The sequence below is a fragment of the Squalius cephalus genome, assembly GCF_949319135.1.
Source record: "Squalius cephalus genome assembly, chromosome: 14".
NCBI lineage: Eukaryota > Metazoa > Chordata > Actinopteri > Cypriniformes > Leuciscidae > Squalius > Squalius cephalus.
The window spans coordinates 6,265,568-6,290,193 of record NC_137135.1 but is presented as its reverse complement, the minus strand read 5'-3'; the positions used below and the strand labels follow the sequence as shown (position 1 = coordinate 6,290,193).

The following is a 24,626-nucleotide window of genomic DNA, read 5'->3' as shown; positions in this document are numbered from 1 at the left end:
TTTTATCTATATTGGTTCTCTCTTGTTTTTGCACGTTCATAATTTCTTGGTACAACAGGCTGGCCAATAATCATGTTGGCACAATTTGTCATGTTTTATTGCGTTATTACCACAAATTCAGAGCACAACTACTAATACGCTTACAAATTTATGACAAAATATTGACCACATTTAGAGGACATTTTCATCAGGAGGTGAAACCTGTGACTAAAGCAAAACTTTAGAAATGGTTGAACACACACACAAAAAAAACCACCTTTTTTAACACTAAAAGACTTCTTGCACCATTTAAGCGTTAATTGTCGATCCCGTGTGATATGAGACCGTTTCTCTTGTGCTCTTGTGTTTCCTCTGGGCGTGTGCCGTTTGACGGGAACAGGAATCCAGGCATGACAAGGAGAAATCCGAAAAGAAGAGAGACAGCACTGGCGCTAAAGAAGAGAAGAAACAATATCCTTTGATGCGTTGAGCACAACAGCAGTGTGTTACCTGTAGAGATGTAGTTCTGATGAGCCAATCAACTCGCTGCGTTTGCCTTAACATTCACTACCCATAAATCATCAGAAAAGCACAGATAATGTATGCTGACACTCAAGGTGAGCGTTTGAGAACACGTTCCTTTAGGGCTGCGCGATATATCGTTTTAGCATCGCAATCCGCGATAGTCGCACATCAGGGTGTTTGATGTCAAGTATAAGGTCAAAGTGTGTTTAGAAGTCGAGTCAGGCGAGAGGACTCGCGCGCTTTTTTGAACGCCGTATTCTGTTCTCTTTCTCTTTCTTTTGAGCTTAAACGCCAAAATGCCCGTCTCTGCGAGTATCCTCGTAAACAGTCGTTATGTGTTGTAAACAATATATTGGATCTGTGCATTCGTCTTAAAGGGACAGCAGCCTAATGAACCTGCAGCTGTTTGTGTCACCAATGGTGAACAAAAGAGAAAATGACTTGTAGCTTTAACAAAGATCAGTTGTTTTAATGAATTATATTTCATTTATACAGTGAAGACTTTTACATTTGTTTATTCAATTTCTGTACCTGAATACGGTTAGATTTATTAGACTGCTTATTTCAATTGTATCTTTCTTCTATTTTATTTATCTATGCTTGTAATTAGTTTATTAGTTTCTTTGCAGATTCACTCCCCTCCAAAATCACCACAGTTATTCTAGAATGATTCAATATCGCTAAATATCAAAAAGAAAAAAATCCAATATCGTGCAGCCCTACGTTCCTTTTTATTAGCAATTTCCTCTCTCGAGTTGAGAGATGGGTCAGTGAATATGTTAAAGAGCGTGTGCTGATTTGCTGTGCTTTGGAATGATGCAGACGTTTCCCCGGACCTGACGTTCCTCTGCTGCGGGCCGCAGAATCCCTCATCTTCCCGAGCTCTCTCCACCCCGCCAGCGTCTCGATCCGCTTCTCCATCTCCGTCTGGACAGAGGAACGCCTCGCACGCTGACGAGTTTTGCCTGCATCCAAACTTCTGTTGTTTTGCCTAGAAACGTTGTAGCTCGTATTTTAATCTGCCATTTTTATTGTGATATTTTCAGTACTTCACTGAAAGTTTGTTTCCTTTAAATATTTAGCACAATGTGCTTCTTGCATCACAAACAGATTCAGGTTGAATTGGTGTCACTTTCAAATGCTTGCGTTTTTATGACCTCGCTCTATTACCTTCCTTTTCCTTAGTTTGTTTTTTTTCTTTTCTTCCTTTTAAGTAAAAAACAAAACACGAAAACTCTGGTTGCCGGAATACTACCTTTTTTTCCTTTTTAATTCTCACGTGATATTTAGACTAGGTGTTTGAAGCCGTACAAATGCTCTATTTGTATATTATGTATACAGAAATAAAATGGTTCCATGTAATAAGACATATTTCCTGTTACTTTCATTTCAACTGTACGCCTCCTGATTTCCTTTGTGTGTTCAATCACGTTTTTAAGAGATTTGTATAAAGAATGGCAAGCTGGAGTTCTCCGTAAATAAGTGGACTAAAAAAAAGGAAGCAATTCATGACTTTCCAAATTACTTTAATGGAGTTTTTATCTGGCGAAATCTACAAAGTGTCTGCTTTTTCTAAATAAAATAGTTTTCTTAGTGTATCACGTGTGTGGTGTTTTTTTTATTGGATAGTTTGTGAGTAACTGCATTCGTTGCACGAGTTTGACATTGACTGCTGAAGATTATGCATATTTTCTTGTGGCATTTATTTATCACGTGATTTATCAGCACCACATACACTACAAACCTTTCACAGTCTCAATGCCATTGCTTTAGCTGTCAAATCCAGCGCTAGTGCATCTGCTTGTGTAACAGTTTTGATGCCACTTGCTCAGTGAAGTGTGATTTTCACTTTGAATGTGGTGTGAATGGGCAATTAATGATTATGAAATGAATGTGTGTGGTTGTATACGTTGCAATGGGATTTTGGCATCCTTACCTCGTGTGAACAATACTCTGATCAAACTAATGCGATTAAGCTCATAATCGCTTATTTATTCTCATCTGACACATCGTGGATCTGCACTCAAAAGGTCAAAAAGACATTTTCTATGTAATGTATTTCTATAATAAAAATACATGTGATATATCTCGCTTACAAGAAATATGGAAGCAAAATGGCTTAACATAAAAAAACTACTTAAATTTTTTTTTTTTTTTTTTGCATTAAACAATTCTTCACAGTAATAAAAAATGATTAAAGGTTAAAACATTAGATTGATTTTTTTTTTCTTTTGCATAACTGCCCTATAGGTGGCGATATGCACTAACAATGTAAAGCACCATTAAATAAATGACTTCTTAGCATCCGTTTCCATGGTGAAAACAGTTGTGTCCCAAATGACAATGCACTTATACACTGTACTTATGTACTCAACTGTGCAGTGTATAAATTCTATAAGGTTATTTTGTCATTTGACATCAGAGTCTGTTAACCCCCTCCTCGCTGTGTAGATGTGACCGTCTAGCGCACGTAGCGTCCCGTTCCACACTGCATGGCATGTGTCCCAAATCACCCCCTATACCCTTAATCAGGGCACTATTTGAAGGGACAGCCATTTGTAGTGGTGTCTGAAACCACTTGTTATTGAGTGCACTCATTCAATCCCACAATGCACTGCAATAAGTCTACAACTGATGTACGCTCAACCACTAGACATTACCCATAATGCACTGTGAGAGTCGACGAATGAATTCCTGGGTCTGGCCAGAAGATGGCGCCTGTAACTGAATCATCCATTTTCCAAACCGCGGGTCCAATGTGGGTACAGCGTATCATACAGGTATAAATTCCTTTTTAACTGATTATTAAATTGTTTAATTAAGGTTTATACATGACCGAGTTCAAGATAAATCTTTTCATCACTGCTGGAGCTGCCGGTTTGCTAAGTTTCAAATGATTATTAAACAGCAAGGACGGACTAACTCACTCCCTCAAGTGCATTATATTAGTGAATGAGGTTATAGGGGGCGATTTACTATTTATACTACAAAACGTCACAGAATAGTGCGTAAGTATGAGAATTGTGACGCACCTCTGGATTCGGTGCTCGTCTGAGAATGGGTTTCAGACTCCAGACTGCGGATCCAGCTAACCTCGAGTAATAGTTCAGGGTTTATGTGATATGTTTTCTGATATGCCCCCTAGCTAGTGTTTTAGTGGATGTATGAAGTCACTTCTCCTTAAATATCCTCATAATCCACTAACATTTGCATTTCACAACCAATATTTTTGTCTTTGTTTTGAACAGTACATCTATTGTTTTATCTTTTCACACGTAACAACCCACTTTTATTTCTGTTTTCCTTTGCTTGTGATATTGTTAGACGCTTGATATTACTGTAGTGTGGCCTTAGTGTCTAAATACATCAGAGTATATGATGAAGAGATCATATTATGTTCAAATTCACTTTCCATATCATGAAATAGATTTTAATGTGAACATACACCCAGTTATGCGGTCTTTTGAATAGCTAAAATGTTTCATTAAGGCAATAAAGGCTGTGCTACTGTGAGTACAGTCTCAGCTAAATGGTGTTTCATTGTGTTTAATCAGTGTTTTCCAAGTCTATTATCCAAGCGTTTAACAGAACATGAGCCGCACAAAGAGGATAGCTTGTTTTAACACGTCAGAGGTGGGAAAGTGCCTGGACTATCCAACAAACCATTCAACCGTCTGTTCATTTTGACTGCAGAATTCATTTTCAATTAACTGCAGAGAAATATTATTCTGATTTAAAGGTAGGGTAGGCAATGTTTTTTAGAAACACTTTTTGTCTCACTGGTTGAAATGCTCTTCACATCCTGATAACAATCAATAATAGAAATGGACCGAATGTTACCTTTTTTTTTTACCTATATATTCTGTGAAAGTCTCAGGACCAGAGGTCGCGTGAACGGAAAATGTTCCATCATTGACTGAATATTTTTACTAAAAAATCTGAAAGCCGTCAGTCATGTTGACAGATTACATTGTGTGAGATGTAATATATTGTAACCTGTAACTTAACTGTAATTCTCACCCTGTCCACTTGGTGGCGAGTGCGCTCTTGCTGACTATATCAACTGAGTTACGTGATAGTATACAAGCTGTTTTATTAACGTCTTTCTGCGGTTGAAACACTGATTGAGCTATTACATGAGAGACATACGATTTCGATAAGTTGGACTGTATCTTTCAACATTGTCTGATGTTCATTCATGTTTATTTCGTTCTGTAAGGTATGAATGGATGATCGCGTTCACTCGCGCTTCTTGAACTGACGCTACAGCGATCTCTCGCGCCACATTAAAGAGCGCCAAAACGGTATTTATTGTTTTCATTTTTTGATAAAAATTGACATAATTTGAAAGCTGAGACTTTGTTTCATATCAAAAGTAACAAAGTTCATTGCGATTTATTGGACAAACATTCATGATGAAACCTGAAAAGTGACGCAAGCTATAGGCTACAGGTCTGTGTTCATTTTTCTTTTCATAAATAAATAAATGCACAATCTTGCCTATAAGCTTGTCCTGTAAGTTCGTGAATAAAAATTAAAATTTGAACAGAGCCTATTAAATGGCTTATTATCATTAAAATATGAAAATTAAAATGACCCTGTTTTTTAGACCCTGTCAGTCAAAGTGATTGACAATGTGGAAGTTGTAGACAAGCAGTCGCCTTGCAGTTCCTCCGAGCTCGAGGTATTTTCACGTTTTATTCCCACAACATAAAATTCATCAGTAATACCCTGTTGTGTGTGTGTGTTTTAATAAAGATTTTACTTGTCTTGTAAAAGGTGGTTGCTTAAGTGTCTAAATGGGACGTCATCAGCTGAACAGGTAAACTCATACACTTACTAATCTGCTTTTCAAAGCCTTTCACAGAGGGTATAGCTGCATTATTAAAAGATCACAAGCCCTAGTAAAACATGCTCGAGATCATATCTGTGTCTATTAACCTTTGACAAGTAGATCACAGCGATTCAAATCTGCGTCGACACTGCCGTTGATCCAGAGAGAGCAGTTGTCACATGAAACAGCTTCAAAAACCACACAGTTTCGTTGTTTCTGTGTTATAATAATTCAAATGATCACAGAAGTACTGGGATAAAAGTTTATAGTTTGGATATAAACACTGATGTCTACAGTAGTGATGAAAGCAGAGTAAATCACCTTTTGAAAGTAACTTGAATAAAGATTATAGGCCTATCAATCACATCGTTACACCAGTAGGTGGATCATTCATTCAACAGATTCAAAAATGCTGATTCATCCAGTAATGAAACAGGTGAAGTATTAATGAGTGAGTGAGTCATTCGATGTTTTCTGATTGTTTAAAAATAAATAATTAAATTAATTTTAAATCTACTGCGGCGACTACCATTATGTCAGAACCTCTAGCAAATTAGGCTTCCTGTTATTTTGTTTAGTTGACTATTCAGAATCATGTGAGAATCATAAACCGAGCTCTCACTAACTATTAACTCGACCTTTCAGGGAAAATGTCCTTCAAGACTAAAAGAGTTGTTGGAAGCTTAGCAAAGTCACGTGACCATGGTGTAGTTCAATTATAGCTTGCGTTTAGCTTTTCACCTCTGGCGGATATATTTATTTTTTGAAACTCATAAAAGTTGTGCTCATTTGTGGTCATAGATCTTATTTTCCACAGTAATCCAAAAGCTAATGGAAAATCCTACTGAGTTTTTGTTTTTTTCAAAGAAACGTATGGGTTAGCCTACAAAAATACGTCATGACTCTATAGCTAGCCTCTCTGAAATTGCCTACCCTACCTTTAACAGCCAAAAGATCCCGTATTCCATAAAATTCCCTCATGGAGGATTAAGTCAGCATTTGTTTTATTTGTGCACGTGACTCCATTTGTTTGTTTGTCACAAATAAAAATGAAAATCCAGGAGTAGACGGAGAATGCCGTCGTTGTGTGGTAATCCAAACCCTTCACAGCAAAAAATAGCCTGCGTTTATAATAATTTGAGAACCACCGGAGAAAAAAAAGCCCTCACACATTCTTCTATACAGTTTTTTTTTTTTTTTTTTTTGGTCTTTATTTACAAAATGTATTAAAATTCTTTGTACAAGGCCTCACTATCAGGGCTGGGGAACGGACGCCCACGCATGCATGTCTTACATCAGCCTGTCGCCCGCTCATGTACTCTGGGCTGAAGAAGTGCAGTTTTACAGGAAGAAACAGGTCAAAATATCAACGCTGAAACCCACTTTCTACCGACCCTCTAGAATCTAATGGAAGTCGCAGGGCTTTACTTGGCAATCACAAGTTTTCGCATGCAGATAGAAAATTTGGGAATCCAGTCACTCGTTTTGTGAATCCTTCACTAGAAATGTACAGTTGGTTTTCGATTCGTTTTCCACGTTGATGTCTTTTTAAAAGCGTTTCGTTATAAAACTATCTGTCCAGGATCAGCGATATCCATGGAGTCACAGTTTGTTTTCCTTCTCTCCAACACAAAAAAAAATGTCACAGCAAAATGTAAATGTGCTAAGCTTTCCCGTTAGCTCCGTTTATAAATCTATTGTAAATGTTATTAATCCTAGTCTTGTTTTTCTAAATAATTCACCAAACACTAATAATGCTCATCAAATAAAAACTAAATCTCAAAAGCTTGATTTCATGTGCGAATTATATCCGGAGAACCGTGAGGTAATCAAATACTACATCATAAAAGCCATGTCCTTTTTTGTGGATTGCGGTTTATCTACATTAATGTGATCCGTTTGATAGCTTGGGTTTCTTGTACAGTGTGCCGTGATAATAACTACAAAAATCTTGGAAGTTCATGTCAAGCGTGTGCGAATGAATGAGATTGTGATTTTTTTGGTTTTTTGACGCTCACATTATTGAAGGTCAAATGGGGTTTATAGCTTCTGAACTTCTGAGAAATATAGATCATCAGACAAAAGAAAAGCACACGATATACCGCAACATATCCGACCGACTCACGAAGATCCCGATCCGTAATCTGATAAATCAATACACCGATTGAATGAGTGTGAAAGCAAATTTACAGTAGTACAAGCTCGAGCACAATGTCCAGAGAAGACGTCTCGAGTCCGATCAGTGTGCTAAGATCGCAAGTGATGGCTTTATTTCTCGCTTTTAATTTCACAGATAAGATGATGGCATTGATTGGAGTGATGCAATGTTCCTGCGATGAGTTTGCATCAGTGTGTGAGACTGAATATTCCATAAGGCACTGAAGAAATCTATCCCAATTGTGTCGGCGCTCGGCACGACCGAGGTCTTTGATTGGCTGTGGCGTCTGCGTGGGCGAGAGAGGCTGGAGCTGAGGTGTGTATGGAGAGAGAGAGAGAGAGAGAGTGGGCGAGAGAGGCATTGACCCCTCCTGTAGATCCAGCCGTCTCTGTAAGGTGTTTGTCGTAATCGTCACACCACGCTGCCAGGCTGTGACTCTGAAAACACACACACACACACACACTCACGATATTAATGAGGACATTGCATTGACTTTCAATTGATTTTATATCAAAAAACATGGAAAATTTGTTTTCCAGAGCCCAGATGTAGTGTAATTATGAATGCATTATTTTAGTATCTGTTGGGCTGAATTTAAAAGAAAACAATAATGGGAACACTTTACAATTAGGTTCATTAGTTATTAACATTAGTTAATAGTCCAGGTGATTTGTTCACTTTTTTCATAAAAGCATGAAACTTGGTACTCTTGTACAGTTTGGGGCCCTGAACATTTTCAGAAATGGAGCCATCGCAAAAATGCCTTGTGGCGGCCATTTTACTTTCCGCCTTAACCAAATTATGTATTTTGTATCATATCTCCTGAATCACACATGATAACACAGAAAAGATGTCTACCCCTATGTTTTGATGGTCAATGATTACAATGATACCATATACAACATCAGAAACTGTTCAGGTCAATAGTTAATGGTGAATTCAGGGTTGTTCGCATGTGCATACCGTCGCCGTTTTCACAGATTCACGTTTTTGAAGTTTACGCAGAGATGAGAACGGTATCTCTATCTCTATTTCGGGGTTTGTGTTCTCAGGCCACCAGGGCGGCGCTGTCGTGTGGATGAAGGGCTGGAGTGCGCATTGAGGGTTTTCTGTTTTCAGTTGAGAACGGTGATGTGTAAGCGGCCACTAAGTTAATATCTGATGATTTTAACAACGGAAATGAATCAATAAAAAATGTATTTAAGCTGGACAATGATTTTCTCCTAGAGCTGCTGTACGACCAAAACGATCTTTGTTGAATGAATTTCCTATTATCACTGTAAAGCTGCTTTAAATCAATATAAATTGTAAAAAGCATTATACAAATGAAGGTGACTTGACTTGACTTGACTGTGCCAGTGCATCCTTAGTTGGGGGGATTTGCTCCATTCCTCCTTCCTTTCTTTGTGAACAACTCAAGATGAGCTTGATCGATGTTGAGTTGGCCGCTGATGCGATCGTAGAGGAGAATTGTGAAGAGCTCCACAATGGAAATTACCTCCTCTGGAATGCTTTTTGGAGCCTTTGACAGAGCCATGAAGGCCTATGTTGGCATTTCATCTGCATTCCAGGTATCCCATACTGCCTTATTGCCCCTGGTTGCAAAATCTGAGATTTGTCAGGACCCAGAGACTTGGCAATCTCATGGGCAGGTATGTATCTGAAGTTCTTGCCAGTCCCAAATGCCACCCATAACTCCTCAATGTCCAGCTCTGACACATGTGCTATTGCTAGAACCACAACAGTTGGTCCACAGTCCCCAGGGTGATCTTTTTAAATCCTTTTCTTGCAGCATCCACCGCATGGAGTAGCATCCTTGTATGTGCCTCTTCATGTGTGCAATCTGACCTGATTCTTGTGGGTGAGATGATTGGGTCCGCATGTGTAAACAACTTGTTTGGTAGTCGACATTTCCAAGGTTCCTGGCCAGAAAGTAAAGAGCTCTGTTTTGTTTTTATCCACTCTCAGGAAGCCTTTTCCGAGCACTTCTGGCACATTAAAGGGGTGGTATAATGCCCTTTTCACAAGATGTAAAATAAATCTCTGATGTCCCCAGAGTTTGTGTGTGAAGTTTTAGCTCAAAATACCCCACAGATATTTTTATATAGCATGTTAAAGTTGTCACTTTTTGAGGGTGAGCAAAAACACACTGTTTTGTGTCTGGCCCTTTAAATGCAAATGAGCTGATGCTCCCGGTCTCAAGAGCTTGTGTTTTAGCAGCTCTGATTACCTCACGCATACACACACTAAAATGACAGAAATTGTTCTGCCTTTTATGTTTAAATGGAGTCAGACAAAGATGGAGAGACTCAAGAAGAAGTGACAACACGTAGAATGCAACAGGACGTCTCTGAATGGTTAGTTGATAAATTTGTGTTGCTGATGTGGAGTTAACTATCTTCAATTAGCATATTCGGTCATGATAATCTATAAATCGCTCGTATAGGAACTGTTGTGAGATGCACAGAGTGACTTTCTATTGCATGTGAAAAGACGGATGCTACAGTTTGAGCTGACTCACAAATGTACTTGACTACAACAACTCTTCCTCTTCTCAAGTTCCCGGGGGCGGGGTTTATGTAAATTTTAGGGTTGGTGATGTCACTAACCCTGCAGGAATGTCGTGTAGTCCCTACCAAACGATTTCTTTAAAAGCAAATATCTCCCTTTGCTTTGAACTTTGGGCGTTGTAACTTTGCAGATGTTTTTTGTGCTCAAACAGCAACTAAAGTTAGAAAAGTGAAATCATACTCAACCACCCCTTTAAGCTGGTAACTTCATAGCAGTCCCATACAACATCCACTCTGTTGACCATTTCAAGTTTCTCTTTAATATAAGGTATGAAGATCTTGCTGGAAAAGTCATTGAAGGTTTTAGCTACTCCTGGTTTCTGCATGTTGATGACTGCTGACTCATATAATATTTAGACCTCACTGTCTGGGGCACTGTTTCGTGAGGCACTGTCTGGGGCACTTCTTATACTGTTTTCTAGGCAGATCAGCCTTGTTTCCCTTGTTTGAAGTGAGAGTGATGGAGGGTAAGCCTGATTTCCGTTTTTGAAGAAGTTTTCTTGGTTCCCATCACGGGTCTGACAGGCAATGTAGAGTCTGGAAAACAGTGCACAGTCGTTTTTCAGAGAGTTTTGTCTTGGACTGTCCTCTTATCAGAGCTGTTTTAAAAAGAGGGAGCTTGTTCCTCTTCAAGTGGGCAGTGATGCGTTTTGTGCCCTGCATCCTCTCTGTAACAAAGAGTTTGTACTGCTCTTGTCTTGGCCCATCCTCTGCAACTCGAACAGCGTCCACAACAGCTTGGTCTGCTAATTCTCTTGAGTTCAGCTTCAGAAGGTTATTGCTGTCCTCAATCCCGTCAACCAACTCAAATGTCTTGAATTTCAGCTGGACACTTTTGGCCTGTTCATGATGTCTGTTTTCAGAGACATTGCTGAACTCCATGGCATTCTCAAATTTATCACTTGGTATGCTTGGTACACACTACAAGATATTTTGGGTAATTTTGAACCAATTTCCCCCTTTCCGACAATGACTACGTTTACAAGTTGTCAATATTCGGGTTATGGTCGGGTTAAGGTCACTATTTGGGTTTCTGAAACATTCGGAATAACCCGTTTACATGCATGAGCAGAGAGAGTTACTCCTGTATACATGGAATTTGTAATCAATTGGCAATATCCCGATGTAAACGGCGACGCACGGTTAGCGTCTGGACGTACGGACAACCTTAAGACGCAATATGCGTCATTTCCAATTCTTCTTCCTGTATCCAAAGACAACAACAACAGCAGCAGCACGCGGATAATGAATAGTTCGGGGCAGATAGCGATCGCCTTTGTTTGCGCTTTCCTCCTCGCTCCAAAAGTGTGGTGCTGTGCTGCGTCTCGCCATGTTTACCTCTATTTCTTGTTTACTTCCGGTATACTGCACGCGGGTTTTTGTATGCGCCGTCTCTACTCAAAAGACCAAGATTCCTTGCGAATAGAACATGCGCAGAACACAAATCAATGTTCCTTTTGATGGGGATATGCCGATACGCGTTTACATGACCAAATATTCGGGTTAGAAAAGGGGTACCCCAGGGTTCATAACCGGGTTTTTACAAACCGGGATATGAGCATATCCGGGTTTTTGCCAGTGTTTACATGGCCGTGCGCTACCAGGTTATTGCTAATATTCCGGTTTTGAACGGGTTATTGGCTGCATGTAAACGTAGTCACTGACAGGTAAAGTCCCGATTATCTTGATGGTTCTACAAATTATCTTATCAGATTTTCCTCTGGTGTGAGGTGTGTTAAGAGTGACCGAATCTGCTCGGAAGAACGTCGGAACCGCCCCGATCTCGAATCAAATCAGAAATCCTGTTGTGTTGGGGAAACCCCGAGGACAAACGCGCGCATACTCTGGAGATTATCACGTGAAACGAAACAATACCCAATCAGAAAGCAAGCTGACGGAAGACTCACCTCCAGCTCATGCTGTAACATGTAAAGTTCATGTTCACACCGTCTCCACGATTCCATCGAACTTTTTTCTGTAAGGGTAGGGACACACCCAACCCACGCCAAAGAACGGGCGCTGATGAAAGCTGACTGTGTTGACTAGAGCCAACGGTGCAGAACACACCGGAAAACCTAAGCGGGCCGGCGCTCAAAAACTGTCCGACCGCCGGCTTGGTGCTTGGCTTAAAAAGCAATCCATAAGCACCATTTCTTCGTGCCAGTTGTCCACCATGTTTGTTTACTTTAAAGTCACATTTGATGCCAGAGATTTTGTGGGATTTCCCGTGTTCACAGGCGGGACTCTGTTGTGTGTGAATGTAATCTGTTAGTGTGTGGTGTGCTTTCCTGGTCACATTCGCGGCACTCCACACTATAGAGGAACAAAACGGATAAATCTATGATTTTTTATCGTCATGTTTGTGGTCTCTCACATTTTGAAAATACTATAATATTTTTAAAATCTTTTAATGTGGCCCCAGCTTCAGATGATATTCTCAGATACTACGATTTCATTGTAATCCTAACAATGTCACTGAATTCACCATTAACTATTCACCTGAACATTTTACGATGTTGTATATGGTATCATTGTAATCCATTTCTGAAAATGTCCAGGGCCGCAAACTGTACATGTGTACCAAGTTTCATGCTTTTATGAAAAAGGGAACATAATTTTCACATATCACCTGGACTATAATGTATTAACTAACATGAACTAACAATGAGCAATACATTTGTTACAGTATTTATTAATCTTTGTTAATGTTAGTTAATAAAAATACAGCTATTCATTGTTTTTTCATGTTAGTTCACAGTGCATTAACTAATGTTAACAAATTCAACCTTTCATTTAAATAACATACTAGTACATGTTGAAATTAATATTAACTAAGATTAATAAATGCTGTAGAAGTACTTGTTCATTCTTAGTTCATGTTAACTAAGGTAGTTAACTAATGTGAACTAAGGAACCTTATTGTAAAGTGTTACCACAATAATAATTGTAATATATGTCCTGATTTGATATTATTGTCAATGATTTCAGATGATAATGATAGCGGGTCTGTTCCTCCAATCTTCTACTGTATTGGTTTGGTTTGTCCAATTGTTTTTTTGTTTTGTTTTTTGTCAGTGCCAAATGATACACATGTAGAACATGGATTTCTTTCACTATTTCCTGCCAGAGTACAAATATTAACAGAATGTGTTTCCATCGCAGTCTGACTGATGCAACCGTTTGAAAACAAGCCAGCGTTAGGAGAGAAAAAATCAGCCAGAGAACGCTGCACTTCCCAATTGATTCCATTATCTGGAATTAATGACATTGCGAGGACAAACACAATCTCCGGCTTTGGCACGCACGCACACACACACGCTCACGCACACGCACACACACACACACTCACTCTCCCACACACACACTCAGGCGGCGTAGAAGCATTACCGTTAGATCTTCACGCTCTCCGTCCCGTACACGTTGTATCCTTCTCGGTACGTGGCAAAGTTTTGTGTGTTGGCTGGCGGGGCCGGCTTATAGCTTTGTGCGTTCTTTTCAAGTTTCAACCGTTTGGCTTCGGCACGGGACTTATAACAGAACTCTATCAAAGCCACCATCATGGCCAGCCCTAGTCCACCAACCAGAATATAGAAGACACCAGCAACATTGCTCAGGCTCAGTGCACTTGTCTTGTCCTAAGAGAAGCGAGGCACATAGTTAGCAAATCTGACAGTGGAAGTCATGTGACAAAACACACACTCTACAGCTCATCTATCAAGCAGGACTACTGACTATATCAAACACATCTCTACTGCTAAAAGAGGAATCTAGATTCCAATGGAGAATTACATCTATGATACGGCTCATCTAAAGCTCTAGCTCAATGTAAGTTAAAGTCAATCTGGACCATAACTGGTGAATGTAGATGTTTTCTCTAACCTGATCTTCTCATTGGCTTCTTCATGTATCTGAGGAAGCTGGTCAGTTACGTACAGGTCAGACCTCTGACTTAATAACCTTACTTTAAACAACTGCCTTTCCATCCTTTAACCTTCAAATTAATATTTTGACATATTTTCTACACCAGAGTACTGAGTTTAAGAATCAGTCCAACCATTCTGCTGCAGTTTACCCCCCAAACTTGTCCATTAAAAATTTGTCCATTAGTATTACACTATTTGCCGTTTGTAGAGATGGTTTTTACTGCTGCATTTCGACTCTTCTGGAAATTCACTTCCTAAACAAGACGAGTCCACCTTCGCTCCTTTAATGAAATTCGTCACGACGTTGGTGGTTAACGACTAATCGAATAGGCCTTCGACAAATAAGTAACAACACTAATACATCAAATTTTAAATTCGAAGTTTGGTGAGTAATAACTGCAGCATAATGGTTATTGTGTCATTTATATCAAGTGAAAAATAAGCAAGAAAGACAATTGGTATGCAAAAAATGTATCTAATCTGTTGATCAATTTGCACTTTTAACTAATTCCCCATTACAAGATGTATCATTACGGCTTTATTTGAAGGCATTCATTGGATAAAATACTAAAAACAAACAAAACAAAAAAAAACAGAAAAATGTTTTTCATAATTTATCTGATCATCTAAAATAATAATGCATGGGGAATAGTGCAAAACTGTAAGCCACGTGCCTTATTTTCTTATTTTCTTATCTGTGGCCATGAATTATTACATTTACACATGAGTTAAATCAAGCTATTGACTATTGGCTTGTTCTTTGCATATGAACAATATGTCAAAATGCAATTTTTTGTGAATCAGTACAAAAGACCTGCAGCGACTGACCTTACTTCCCGAGTCCTTGGTTCCACATTCACCCTTATCGTACCACCATTTGTTTTTCAGCTTGGCTAAGATGCCTTGTTCACTGAGTTTCAATACTGCAAGGTTTACAGGAGTTCTTCACGTGGGAAATAACATAAATAACATTATATTATGTTATTTTATGTTATTCAAGTCTTAACTACTTCATACTTTACAAAGCGATAAAGCAGGGCTCCTGGCCATTATCAACACACATGTGGCAGGCATTCTGACTAGTACCTTCCATTCACCAGGGCTAATCTAGTGTGCCAGGACCTACCCGTATCGCTTTGAGTAATCGGCATACACTGTTAAGAGAAGAGCGGGCAGGTTTCTGAAGAGATAAAAGCTATAAAAGCAGAGAAACTTCTTGGTTAATTTGATCATCTGAGAATGTGGATCTCCACTGGAACCCTCGACTGACTGACAGACCAACGAAAACTACCAGTAGTATTTTGCTCAGGCTGAGGAGAGTTGGCGTTAGGACTCTGTGAACGGATTATAGGCGGAGAGCACAAAGAAACCAAACAAGCAGACACACATACAAAAAGTAAACAAGACCGTACACACAAACAGTCAAAGCATTTACCAAGGGAAAACTTGTGTTCGGGAGTTTAAACGCTGCCTGCTGGAGTAATGCTACGTTTTGCTAATCGGTGACTACGGGGACTGTGAATGACGTTAGCATTAGCGGCTAACGAAACTGGGACTGTTGTAAATAAACAATCTACTTGTGATCAAAAATTGACGTGGCCGACGTTTTTGGGTAGTTACACACCGTTAGCATAACACTACAGGTGTTTCAGATGACTAAAGTCAACATGAAATCAAAATTTGCCTTCATCACAATGCAATAACTTGCTCCACCTCTGAAATGTCTTGTGTCCTGCACACATATGTCCACAGAATAAAAAACAAAGAAATTAGTTGTGACTTTTTAATCTCACAATTCTGATTTTTTTTTTCCCCTTGCAATTCTGAGTTTGTAACTCAAAACTCTAAGAAATAAAAAAAGAATTGCGAGTTACAAACTTGGAATTTCGAGAAATAAAGTCAGAGTTGTGAGAGAAAAAAAGTAGTTCTTTTCTTTACTTCTAAGCTTCCATACGGCACAATTGATTTTGGTATATTGTAATGTTGTAAATAAAGACTATTGGAGTGTGTTTTAGAAGTGTGTTTTTACTAGCAATTTCTGAGTGAAAATTGTTTCAAAGTAAATCCTACACACATTTTCTATATCGCTTTTCCACAACATGTAATCAGTTCTTGTTGATTGACATAAAATCATTTTCTTGTTGAATATCACATTTATTACGGGTTGCGTAATAAACCCGTAGTCATTTCATGTTGACTTTAAGTGCATTTGCATATCGCTACAGAACGACATTTTTCTAAAATAAAGTTATGTAAACTGCTATGATTGATTTTTAAAAAAACTATAATAGAAAGCCGTGCCATCACTCGTCTAGACATAATTAGTCGCTTAAATGTTCTTTACATTTCTCATGCCTGCTGCTGATTTAGCTTTGTGGTCCTAACATTTCTTTTAGCTTGGGGAGAGACATTGATTAACAACGTAATTATCCAGAGCGACTGCAGTGGGAAACCTATCAGCAGCCAGGAGGATGGCAGGGGCCGAGAGGAGAACGGGCTGTGGGACTCGTGATGTCTGTTTGTTGCAGGTGGCTTAATGTGGGTTTTTCTCCTGTTTTTCTCTCTGTTTGTTGTGTTTTTCCACAGCTGGGTCCAGACGCGCCACTGTAGACTCACTGCATTAGATCATTAGAGCTAGCCCATCCACTGCGTGCCGACTAATGGGGGCTTCAAATCACTGCAAACTGCAAAAACAGAGAGCTGGAACAAAGAAGGTGATTATGAAAGCTCACATAACCTTTCACCTTCATCCACAGGCAGGGGGCACAATGCTTTTGATTGCACTGAAAAACCTGCTCCTTTGTTGCTAAAAAAGACTTTAGGCCCCATTTTCAGGAATTAGACAACTATGAAAAAGATTCCGGAAATGACAATTAAGTCAACATGAAATCATTATGTTCTGGCTGAATACACATTTCTGGTCTAATTGGGCGCGGTTGTGTATGTTATCTTTGAACAAAATGTGTAGACTTGCATGCCTCAGAAACGGCTTTTGTTTTTGGAAGATGTCACCTATAGGCCACAGAATAAAACATTTTAAAAGATAATTGCGACTTGTTTTTCTCGCAATTGCGACTTTATATCATGCAATTCTGACTTTATTTCTCAGAATAGCGAGATATAAAGTCGCAATTGCGTGTTATAAAGTCAGAATTGAAGATACAGATATAAACTCGCAATTCTGACTTTTTTTTTTTGCAATTGTGAGTTTATATCTCCCAATTGTGTGTTATAAAATCAGAATTGCGAGATATAAACATGCAATTGTGAGTTTATAACACACAATTGCGACTTTATATCACGCAAATCTGAGATAAAAAGTCAGAATTGTTAGATAAAAAGTCGCAATTACTTTTTTTCTTTTTTATTCTGTGACGGAAAGAAGCTTCCATAAGCACTTTCCATGAAGGCATGAGCCTTTTTCCAATCCAGGCTCATTGGGAAAACATGTCTGTGGCGGCACAAAATGATATTATGCTGCTTCTTGCGCGTTTCACGTCACTTTCAAAGTGAAATATCCAGTGAGTGGCGCTGAAATCCTGTTCAGTTTCATCTGAGATGAATGAATGTGAATCTGGCAACGTTTATTTAGTTGGTTTTAATATATTTTTAGCTTTCCTGTCGCTCAAACAGTAGAGCATTGGTGCTTGCAACGCCAAGGTCATGGGTTCGATTCCCAGGGAAAGCAAGAACTGATAAGAATGTAAATGTGTTCCTTGAAATGCAATGTAAGTCGCTTTGGATAAAAGCTTCTGCCAAATGCATAAATATAATATATATGTAATGCTGCGATTCAGAAATGAAATGTCTGGTAAGTGGTGCTAAAAGTTAAAAGCACTAAAAATAGGGCTGTGAAACGATTAATCGCATCCAAAATAAAAGTTTGTGTTGACATAATATATGTGTGTGTACTGTGTATAATTTCGTATATATAAATACACACACATGCATGTATACTGTATATATATTTATAGATAATTCATATTATATATAAATATTTATATATAAATATGTTTCTTAAATATATACATGCATGTGTGTGTATTTATATATATACACCCCATACCCCCAAAAAAGCCCTAGAAAATAATGTACCACCTACATTAAACCCAACCCTAAACATAACCAATAGTGTAAACAAAAGCAAACGTGAGATAAAAACACATTTGCTGAAGAGACCATGACATTTTAGCATTTTAGCTTTAATTGTGACTCGTGTTTCATGGGACTCGTACCTGAGTGCTCCACATCGCTAGTGCACTGCTGTACCAGGTGAGCACCCAGCAAGTTTATTGCGTCAGAAAATATGAAGAAAAGTGTTATGTATTGTTATGTTTTTGCAGTTTTGCACATATTCCCCAATGAGCCTGGGTTACCTTTTTCTGTTTTAAATAATCCAGCCTTTCTAAAATCTTAGTATTCAATTATTATCAGTGCAGTATTTAATTCTGGTTAATGTAATATATATATATATATATATGTATATATGAAGAGTACAGATGCAAAAGCCTCTAAGTGCCATCTGAAATTTTCTTCTAGAATGATAATTTTTATCAAGCTTGTATATTTAAGTTCAGTAATTTCACTTAAATTACAATTAATAGGTAATGTTCATTGCCATTTAGGTGAAATTACTGAACTTAAATATACAAGCTTAAAAATGATCATTCTAGAAGAAAATTTCAGATGGCACTTAGAGGCTTTTGCATCTGAACTCTTCATATATACATATATATATATATATATAGGAATAATGGCAAATAACAACAGCCCTACATAGTTGATTTGAACAATCAACAATCACAAAATTTCACTCAGAAATGTCACATACATACAATGCGTCCAATGCCATTTCATGTTGACTTTAAATCAAATGAAAAACTTCCCAACAACCTCAAAACTGAGATTATACAATGTATTCAAGCACTAAATTTTTTTTTATATTGTTAAGTGGTGAAAAAGCTAGCATTTACAATTATAAATGTTATGCAAATGTACACTGAACTATTTTGGTAGATTGCAAGAAATTTCACTTAAATTGAAATGCTTTTAGTGGTTACGTAAATCCTTTTTACATGTCGAGAAAATGTCTGCTCTATATTGCATTTATTATACAAACTACATCCGTGCTTCTGCAAAATTGAAGGTCCTGAAAATGAGGCTTTTAACGTTACACTTTCATGGAGAAGTCCGGGACACACGTGAACAAGCGGTTAGCCCTCATCATGTGTGTCCCCATTTTTACTATTATTCTCAAAATAAACAACAACAACAGTTCCATAGAAAATGGCCCTTCTGTACAATGTGAAATGAACTGGAAAGTCTAAGAGTAGCACGTCAGCTAATCTTCACCTCCACACGAGTAGAAAATAAGACACGTCCTCCCCTGCTGTGTGGGTTAACATCGCCCTCGAGGAGCGCGGAAAAACAGCCAGGATCAGATGCAGGAATGGATTTCTGATCCTGTGTTCAGATTGGTGTGGAGATGGGAATTCTCTTGTACATGTGCTATTCATAGCCTCTCAAGACTCAGATCCCATCGTGTGTGTCAGTGTTTTCTCTTACCAGCCTTGATGAGACTAAACCTACAGGTTTTTAGTTCCTGTCAGACATTAAAGCAGAAGTGGATGTTACAATGATTTTTCCTCTACACACTAGGGGTGTAACGATACCCTCATGTCACATGATACCATATTATTGCGATACTCCAAGACATATGATAAAAGGTTAACAAAAAGTAACTCGATTAAAATGGTGAATTTGGTTTTATATTGTGTGTGTAAATGAATATTCTTGGACTTGGTGCTGAAACCCAAAGCACAGGACAATAGAGACGCCAGAATAACAATATTCATGATTCTGAAGATGAAAATACTGAATTATTTTAGACTCTTTCACTGACTAGATGTATTTAAAATAATGTAGGCCACTTTTTACTGGTAACGTCAGACATTTGGCATTATCAGGACCCACAAATATTCCCCATTATTATATTCAACATTATATATAGTACTAGTTTAATGTAGCGCTGACACTAAAACTCATTTTGGGTGAACTCTTCACAATACAGACTGTTGTATTTTAGTATTGCGATATATTGTGACACGATGTATATCATCACACCCCTAGTAGGTTGATTCTACTAGGTTTGGAAAGACACTTCCGCTTTAACGTCTGGCTTAAATTGGTGATAAGTAGCATTGTTATTCTACCCGAGTTAAGAAAGCTAACTAGCGAGACCAGGTCACCGTCCACGGACATCTGCCAAGCAGAAGCGAAGCGAGAAGGCAATCTGAGATCTCTCTTCACTGTCTGCTAGGCGGATGTTTCCCACGATTCCCAAAACACGAACAGTTCACCGGTCTCGGCGCTAACGTGGCTAATGAGCTAGCGCAGCTCCAGCTGCTAACTGACATCGCTAACATCTGTGGGTGAGCGCTACGCTAAAGTAAGAGCACTTCTCCTCAGTAGGACAAAATCACACTGGTCGTTTTCTCTCCTCCGTTAGCCAAGTCAGGGTTCTGGTTTTCTCTCAGATGGCACATTAATGTGTGGGGTCACTGAAAGGATGCGTTTGTCTTTGGATTTGGTTTGGCTCGGTTCAGGAATAACAGGCTTGCCGATTACTCTGCACTATGGTACCCGATTTCGGTGACATTGAGGCTGACCTTGGAGTCACCTCCCCCGCTGCCGCACTCTCCCTTGTCGTACCACCATTTGTTTTTCAATTTGTCCAACAGGCCTTGCTCATTCAGTTTTAAAACTGCCAGGTTAACAGCATTTCTTGAAACAATAAAACATAACTTGTAAGAAAATGCACAGGTCTGTGAGCAATCTAATGCATTAGCATAGTAGTAGTAATGGTAACGTTACTGAATACGGTGAGCTACTACTACTGAGAGTCAATTATAGATAATCAGAATGGTTGAAAGAGCACAATTTGGTTAAGAATTTCACCAATATGAAGGTAAGAGACGCTCAGAGCAAAGAAAGTGTTAAATAGTCAAGGTGGCATGGAGGGTTACGCTGTCTCAAACTGAAGTGTGCGGGATGGGGACATTGTCATTGAGAAGAAAAGTAACAACAACAAACATCATGCAATTAACATTCGTCACAAGTGACAGCGCAGCTTTTACAGGCTAAATTGAAAAACCGTTGAACTGTTAAATTAAAAGTGACAACACGACAGTCAGGAAGGACAGCCACACGAGACAGCGAGAGAAAGATCGAAGGACAAGAAGGACAGCAGAGAGACGGGAGGGGACGCAGACACACACGCACACAGATGAGAAATGATTGCCACTCGAAATGATAAAAATCTGGTTGAAAAACTGGAAAAGAAGACAAACATTTAAAGAAGAGAGCACTGATCAGAAGCATCATTGTGAATCAAATAACAATCAAAATGCATTATACCGTTACCTCTTTGTCATAATAGAGGGGGTTTGGGTTTGGGGAGGAGGGGGAGGGGAGGGGGGAGAGGAGAGGAAATGACAACACAGGACATCAGGGTAGGTGGAATACTATAACAACATGGAGAATATTGTTATATTATTCCACCCACCTTAATGCTGAGCCTTTGGGGGTCGCCACACCATAGCCTTTAGAGTCCAGATTGCCGCCCACTTTCATGGTGTCGCAGGGCTTCCTCTGCTCAATGTATTCGTTCATGGTGGATTCGAGAAGAAAGGCGAATTTGCCCTTCGACTTTCGTACCCGTGCCACTCCGTCAGGCGTGGTCTTGGCGAAGACGGAGGGCTCGGCCGATTTCATGTACGACCACATTTTTTCGTACACTGCTATTTTGGAACGCTGTGCGAGGGAGACAAGAAAAACATACATTCGTGTATCATTACACACGAAGTGCACAAAGGTCATGTAACACAGCAAAATGATACAGAATTACAGACATCAGGGTGTTACGATACCATATTATTGCGATACTCCAAGACATATGAGAAAAGGTTAACAAAAAATGTACTGTTGATTAAAATGGTAAATTTGGTTTTATATTGAGGGTGTAAATGAATAGTCTTGGTCTTGGTGCTGAAACCCAAAGCACAGGACAATAGAGACACCAGAATAACAATATTCATGATTCTGAAGATGAAAATACTGAATTATATGCTTGATCTCTTTCACTGAAATAAAATAATGTAGGACACTTCTTACTGGTAACATCAGACATCTGCCATTATCAGGACACACAAATATTCCCTCATTGCATAATTATACATTATATTCAACATTATATATAGCAGTTTAATGTAGTTCTGACACTAAAACTCTGAAAACTAGAATTTTTTCTCACACAGAAATATTAATTTTGGGTGAATTATACACAATATAATATGTTTATAAAATGTTGCGTAGAAACCGTCCTACATTTGATCTTGTGTACGTGAATGATACTGCATACTGCACACTGATAAGATGCAATATATAAAAAAATATATATTGTCTTGACGGCTGAAACTAATGAATGAAAGCTGCATCTCTTACAGTCAGTGGGGTTTTCACCGACGACTTGCACTCAAAAAGATTAAATTTGGAGTTAGAATACAACCCGATCTTTTCTCAAAATCTTGGAGCTCATTTTTAGATTACTTTAAAGGGATACTCCACTTTTTTTGGAAATAGGCTCATTTTACAACTCCCCCAGAGTTAACAGTTGAGTTTTACCATTTTCGAATCCATTCAGCCGATCTCCGGGTCTGGGGGTCCCACTTTTAGCATAGCTTAGCATAATGAATTGAACCGGACAAGACCATTAGCATCTCTCTCAAAAAAATGACCAAAGAGTTTCGATATTTTTCCTATTTAAAACTTGACTCTTCTGTAGTTACATCGTGTACTAAGACCGACGGAAAATGAAAAGTTGTGATTTTCTAGGCTGATATGGCTAGGAACTATACTCTCATTCCTGCGTAATAATCAAGAAACTTTGCTGCCGTACCATGGGTCCAGCAGGCGTAATGATATGACGCAGCGCCTGAAAATAGTCCCCAGCTCGGTAGCCTATTATCAGGCGGCATGCGCTGCGTCATATCATTACGCCTGCTGGACTCATGGTACTGCAGCAAAGTTTCTTGATTATTACGCAGGAATGAGAGTATAGTTCCTAGCCATATCAGCCTAGAAAATCACAACTTTTCATTTTCCGTCGGTCTTAGTGCACGATGTAACTACAGAAGAGTCAAGTTTTAAATAGGAAAAATATCGAAACTCTTTGGTCATTTTTTTGAGAGAGATGCTAATGGTCTTGTCCGGTTCAATTCATTATGCTAAGCTATGCTAAAAGTGGTACCGCCAGACCCGGAGTTTGGCTGAATGGATTCGAAAACGGTAAAACTCAACTGTTAACTCTGGGGGAGTTGTTAAATGAGCCTATTTCCAAAAAAAGTGGAGTATCCCTTTAAGGAGACAAGCTCTGGATAAAACACAGCCTAATTAACATCATTAACATATAAAAAAGCTCCAGTCAACATCCAGTGCTTTACTTGAGAACGACGAGCGGCAAGAATTGCTTAGATTTCCTCGTTTAATAAATGAGGCCCTATGCGTTTAGTTCACAGTAAGTTTTCTGCTAATCTGCAGTAAGCCGAGTATGGTATACTTGCTCTAACTGTCTAGCGTTTGAGCTTCATCATGTTATTTTGTCATCCAGCATCAGATCTGATTGTCCTCGCCTTTGGCCATGTAATTAAAGCTGTGACAGTTGAGTGTCCAACATTCACACTTTTTAATTAATTTCAAGTGCACTTTTTCTTATGGGAATTTTCAGTGTGAACACACTACTCCCACTATTCATACTATAAAACGTCAAAGAACTGCATAAGTACGCAAACTAGGAAGCGCATCCAGTGTATTAGCTTTGTATGCAAACCTATAACAAATTCAATACGCAATTGTGTGAATGTGAAAAGAAGCGAACCAAAACACTTTGCATTCACAATGCACGCTCTCCACATTTGTCCTGAACGGGGAAGTCTGCACATGACAGGCATTTCTGCTCTCCTGTGTGTTTCCAGTCAAAATACAGTCCCGCTGTAGTCAATCATTTCATCCCTTAAACTCACCTCTGATCACCAAAATTACATTTTTAACCATTAACTAATGTTGTATTTAAATGTGCTTTAGTTATCCAGAAATAGTGCTGAGGTCCGACCAAAGATATCCATGCTAAAAGTGGAACTACTGCAAGTATACTTTAAATATCTTGCATTTAAAGACTGATAATGTACAGAGATCATACTATCCTTCCTAATTGTGATGTTAATTGTAGGCTTAATATTAAGAAATGTGCATTGTGCAATACTATTTATATCAGTAAGTGTCGAGCGATATGTCAGTAAATATGTAAATGGATCTGTAGTATACTTAAATGTATTTTAAATATATTTTCAAATAGGTTTTTTTCACTTGGGCTGCCCTAATACAGATGCGTCCGAGAGTTTCAGACAGTCCGTGCCTGAACTCAAGGTGCAATAACTGCAGAATTATTGAATGCGTCAAGGGGAACATATATAATGACAGCATGTGCCAACATAGACGACAACTGCATCAGCAAAAAAGTCCCAGCGCTTTCCTTCCAGAGCACCAACGGGAACAGATGGGCACTTCGTAGGACCGTCGCT

General features: G+C 38.8%; 2 protein-coding genes across 5 annotated transcripts in view; one reads left to right on the top strand and one right to left on the bottom strand.

Moving 5' to 3' along the window:
* Window positions 1–2,102, top strand: part of thoc2 (THO complex 2) — a 99,619-nt gene extending 97,517 nt beyond the window's left edge. For both annotated transcript variants that reach the window (XM_079892298.1, XM_079892297.1), the window contains exons 37-39: window positions 380–450; window positions 551–596; window positions 1,327–2,102. In XM_079892298.1, the coding sequence (XP_079748424.1) occupies window positions 380–450; window positions 551–578 (99 nt within the window). In that variant the 3' untranslated portion in view covers window positions 579–596; window positions 1,327–2,102. The remainder of the gene's footprint in view (window positions 1–379; window positions 451–550; window positions 597–1,326) is intronic.
* Window positions 2,103–5,118: 3,016 nt separating this feature from the next.
* gria3b (glutamate receptor, ionotropic, AMPA 3b) overlaps window positions 5,119–24,626 on the bottom strand; it is a 144,136-nt gene continuing 124,628 nt past the window's right edge. Inside the window, exons 13-17 of one of the 3 annotated variants that reach the window (XR_013823466.1) lie at window positions 21,554–21,801; window positions 20,658–20,772; window positions 14,818–14,932; window positions 13,454–13,701; window positions 5,119–7,933 (exon numbers count right to left, since the gene is read on the bottom strand). Coding sequence is in view for 2 of the 3 variants with exons in the window: in XM_079892301.1 (XP_079748427.1) it covers window positions 13,456–13,701; window positions 20,658–20,772; window positions 21,554–21,801 (609 nt within the window). In the remaining variant the exon portion in view is untranslated. The remainder of the gene's footprint in view (window positions 7,934–13,453; window positions 13,702–14,817; window positions 14,933–20,657; window positions 20,773–21,553; window positions 21,802–24,626) is intronic. The other 2 variants (XM_079892301.1, XM_079892302.1) reach the window with 2 other exon arrangements.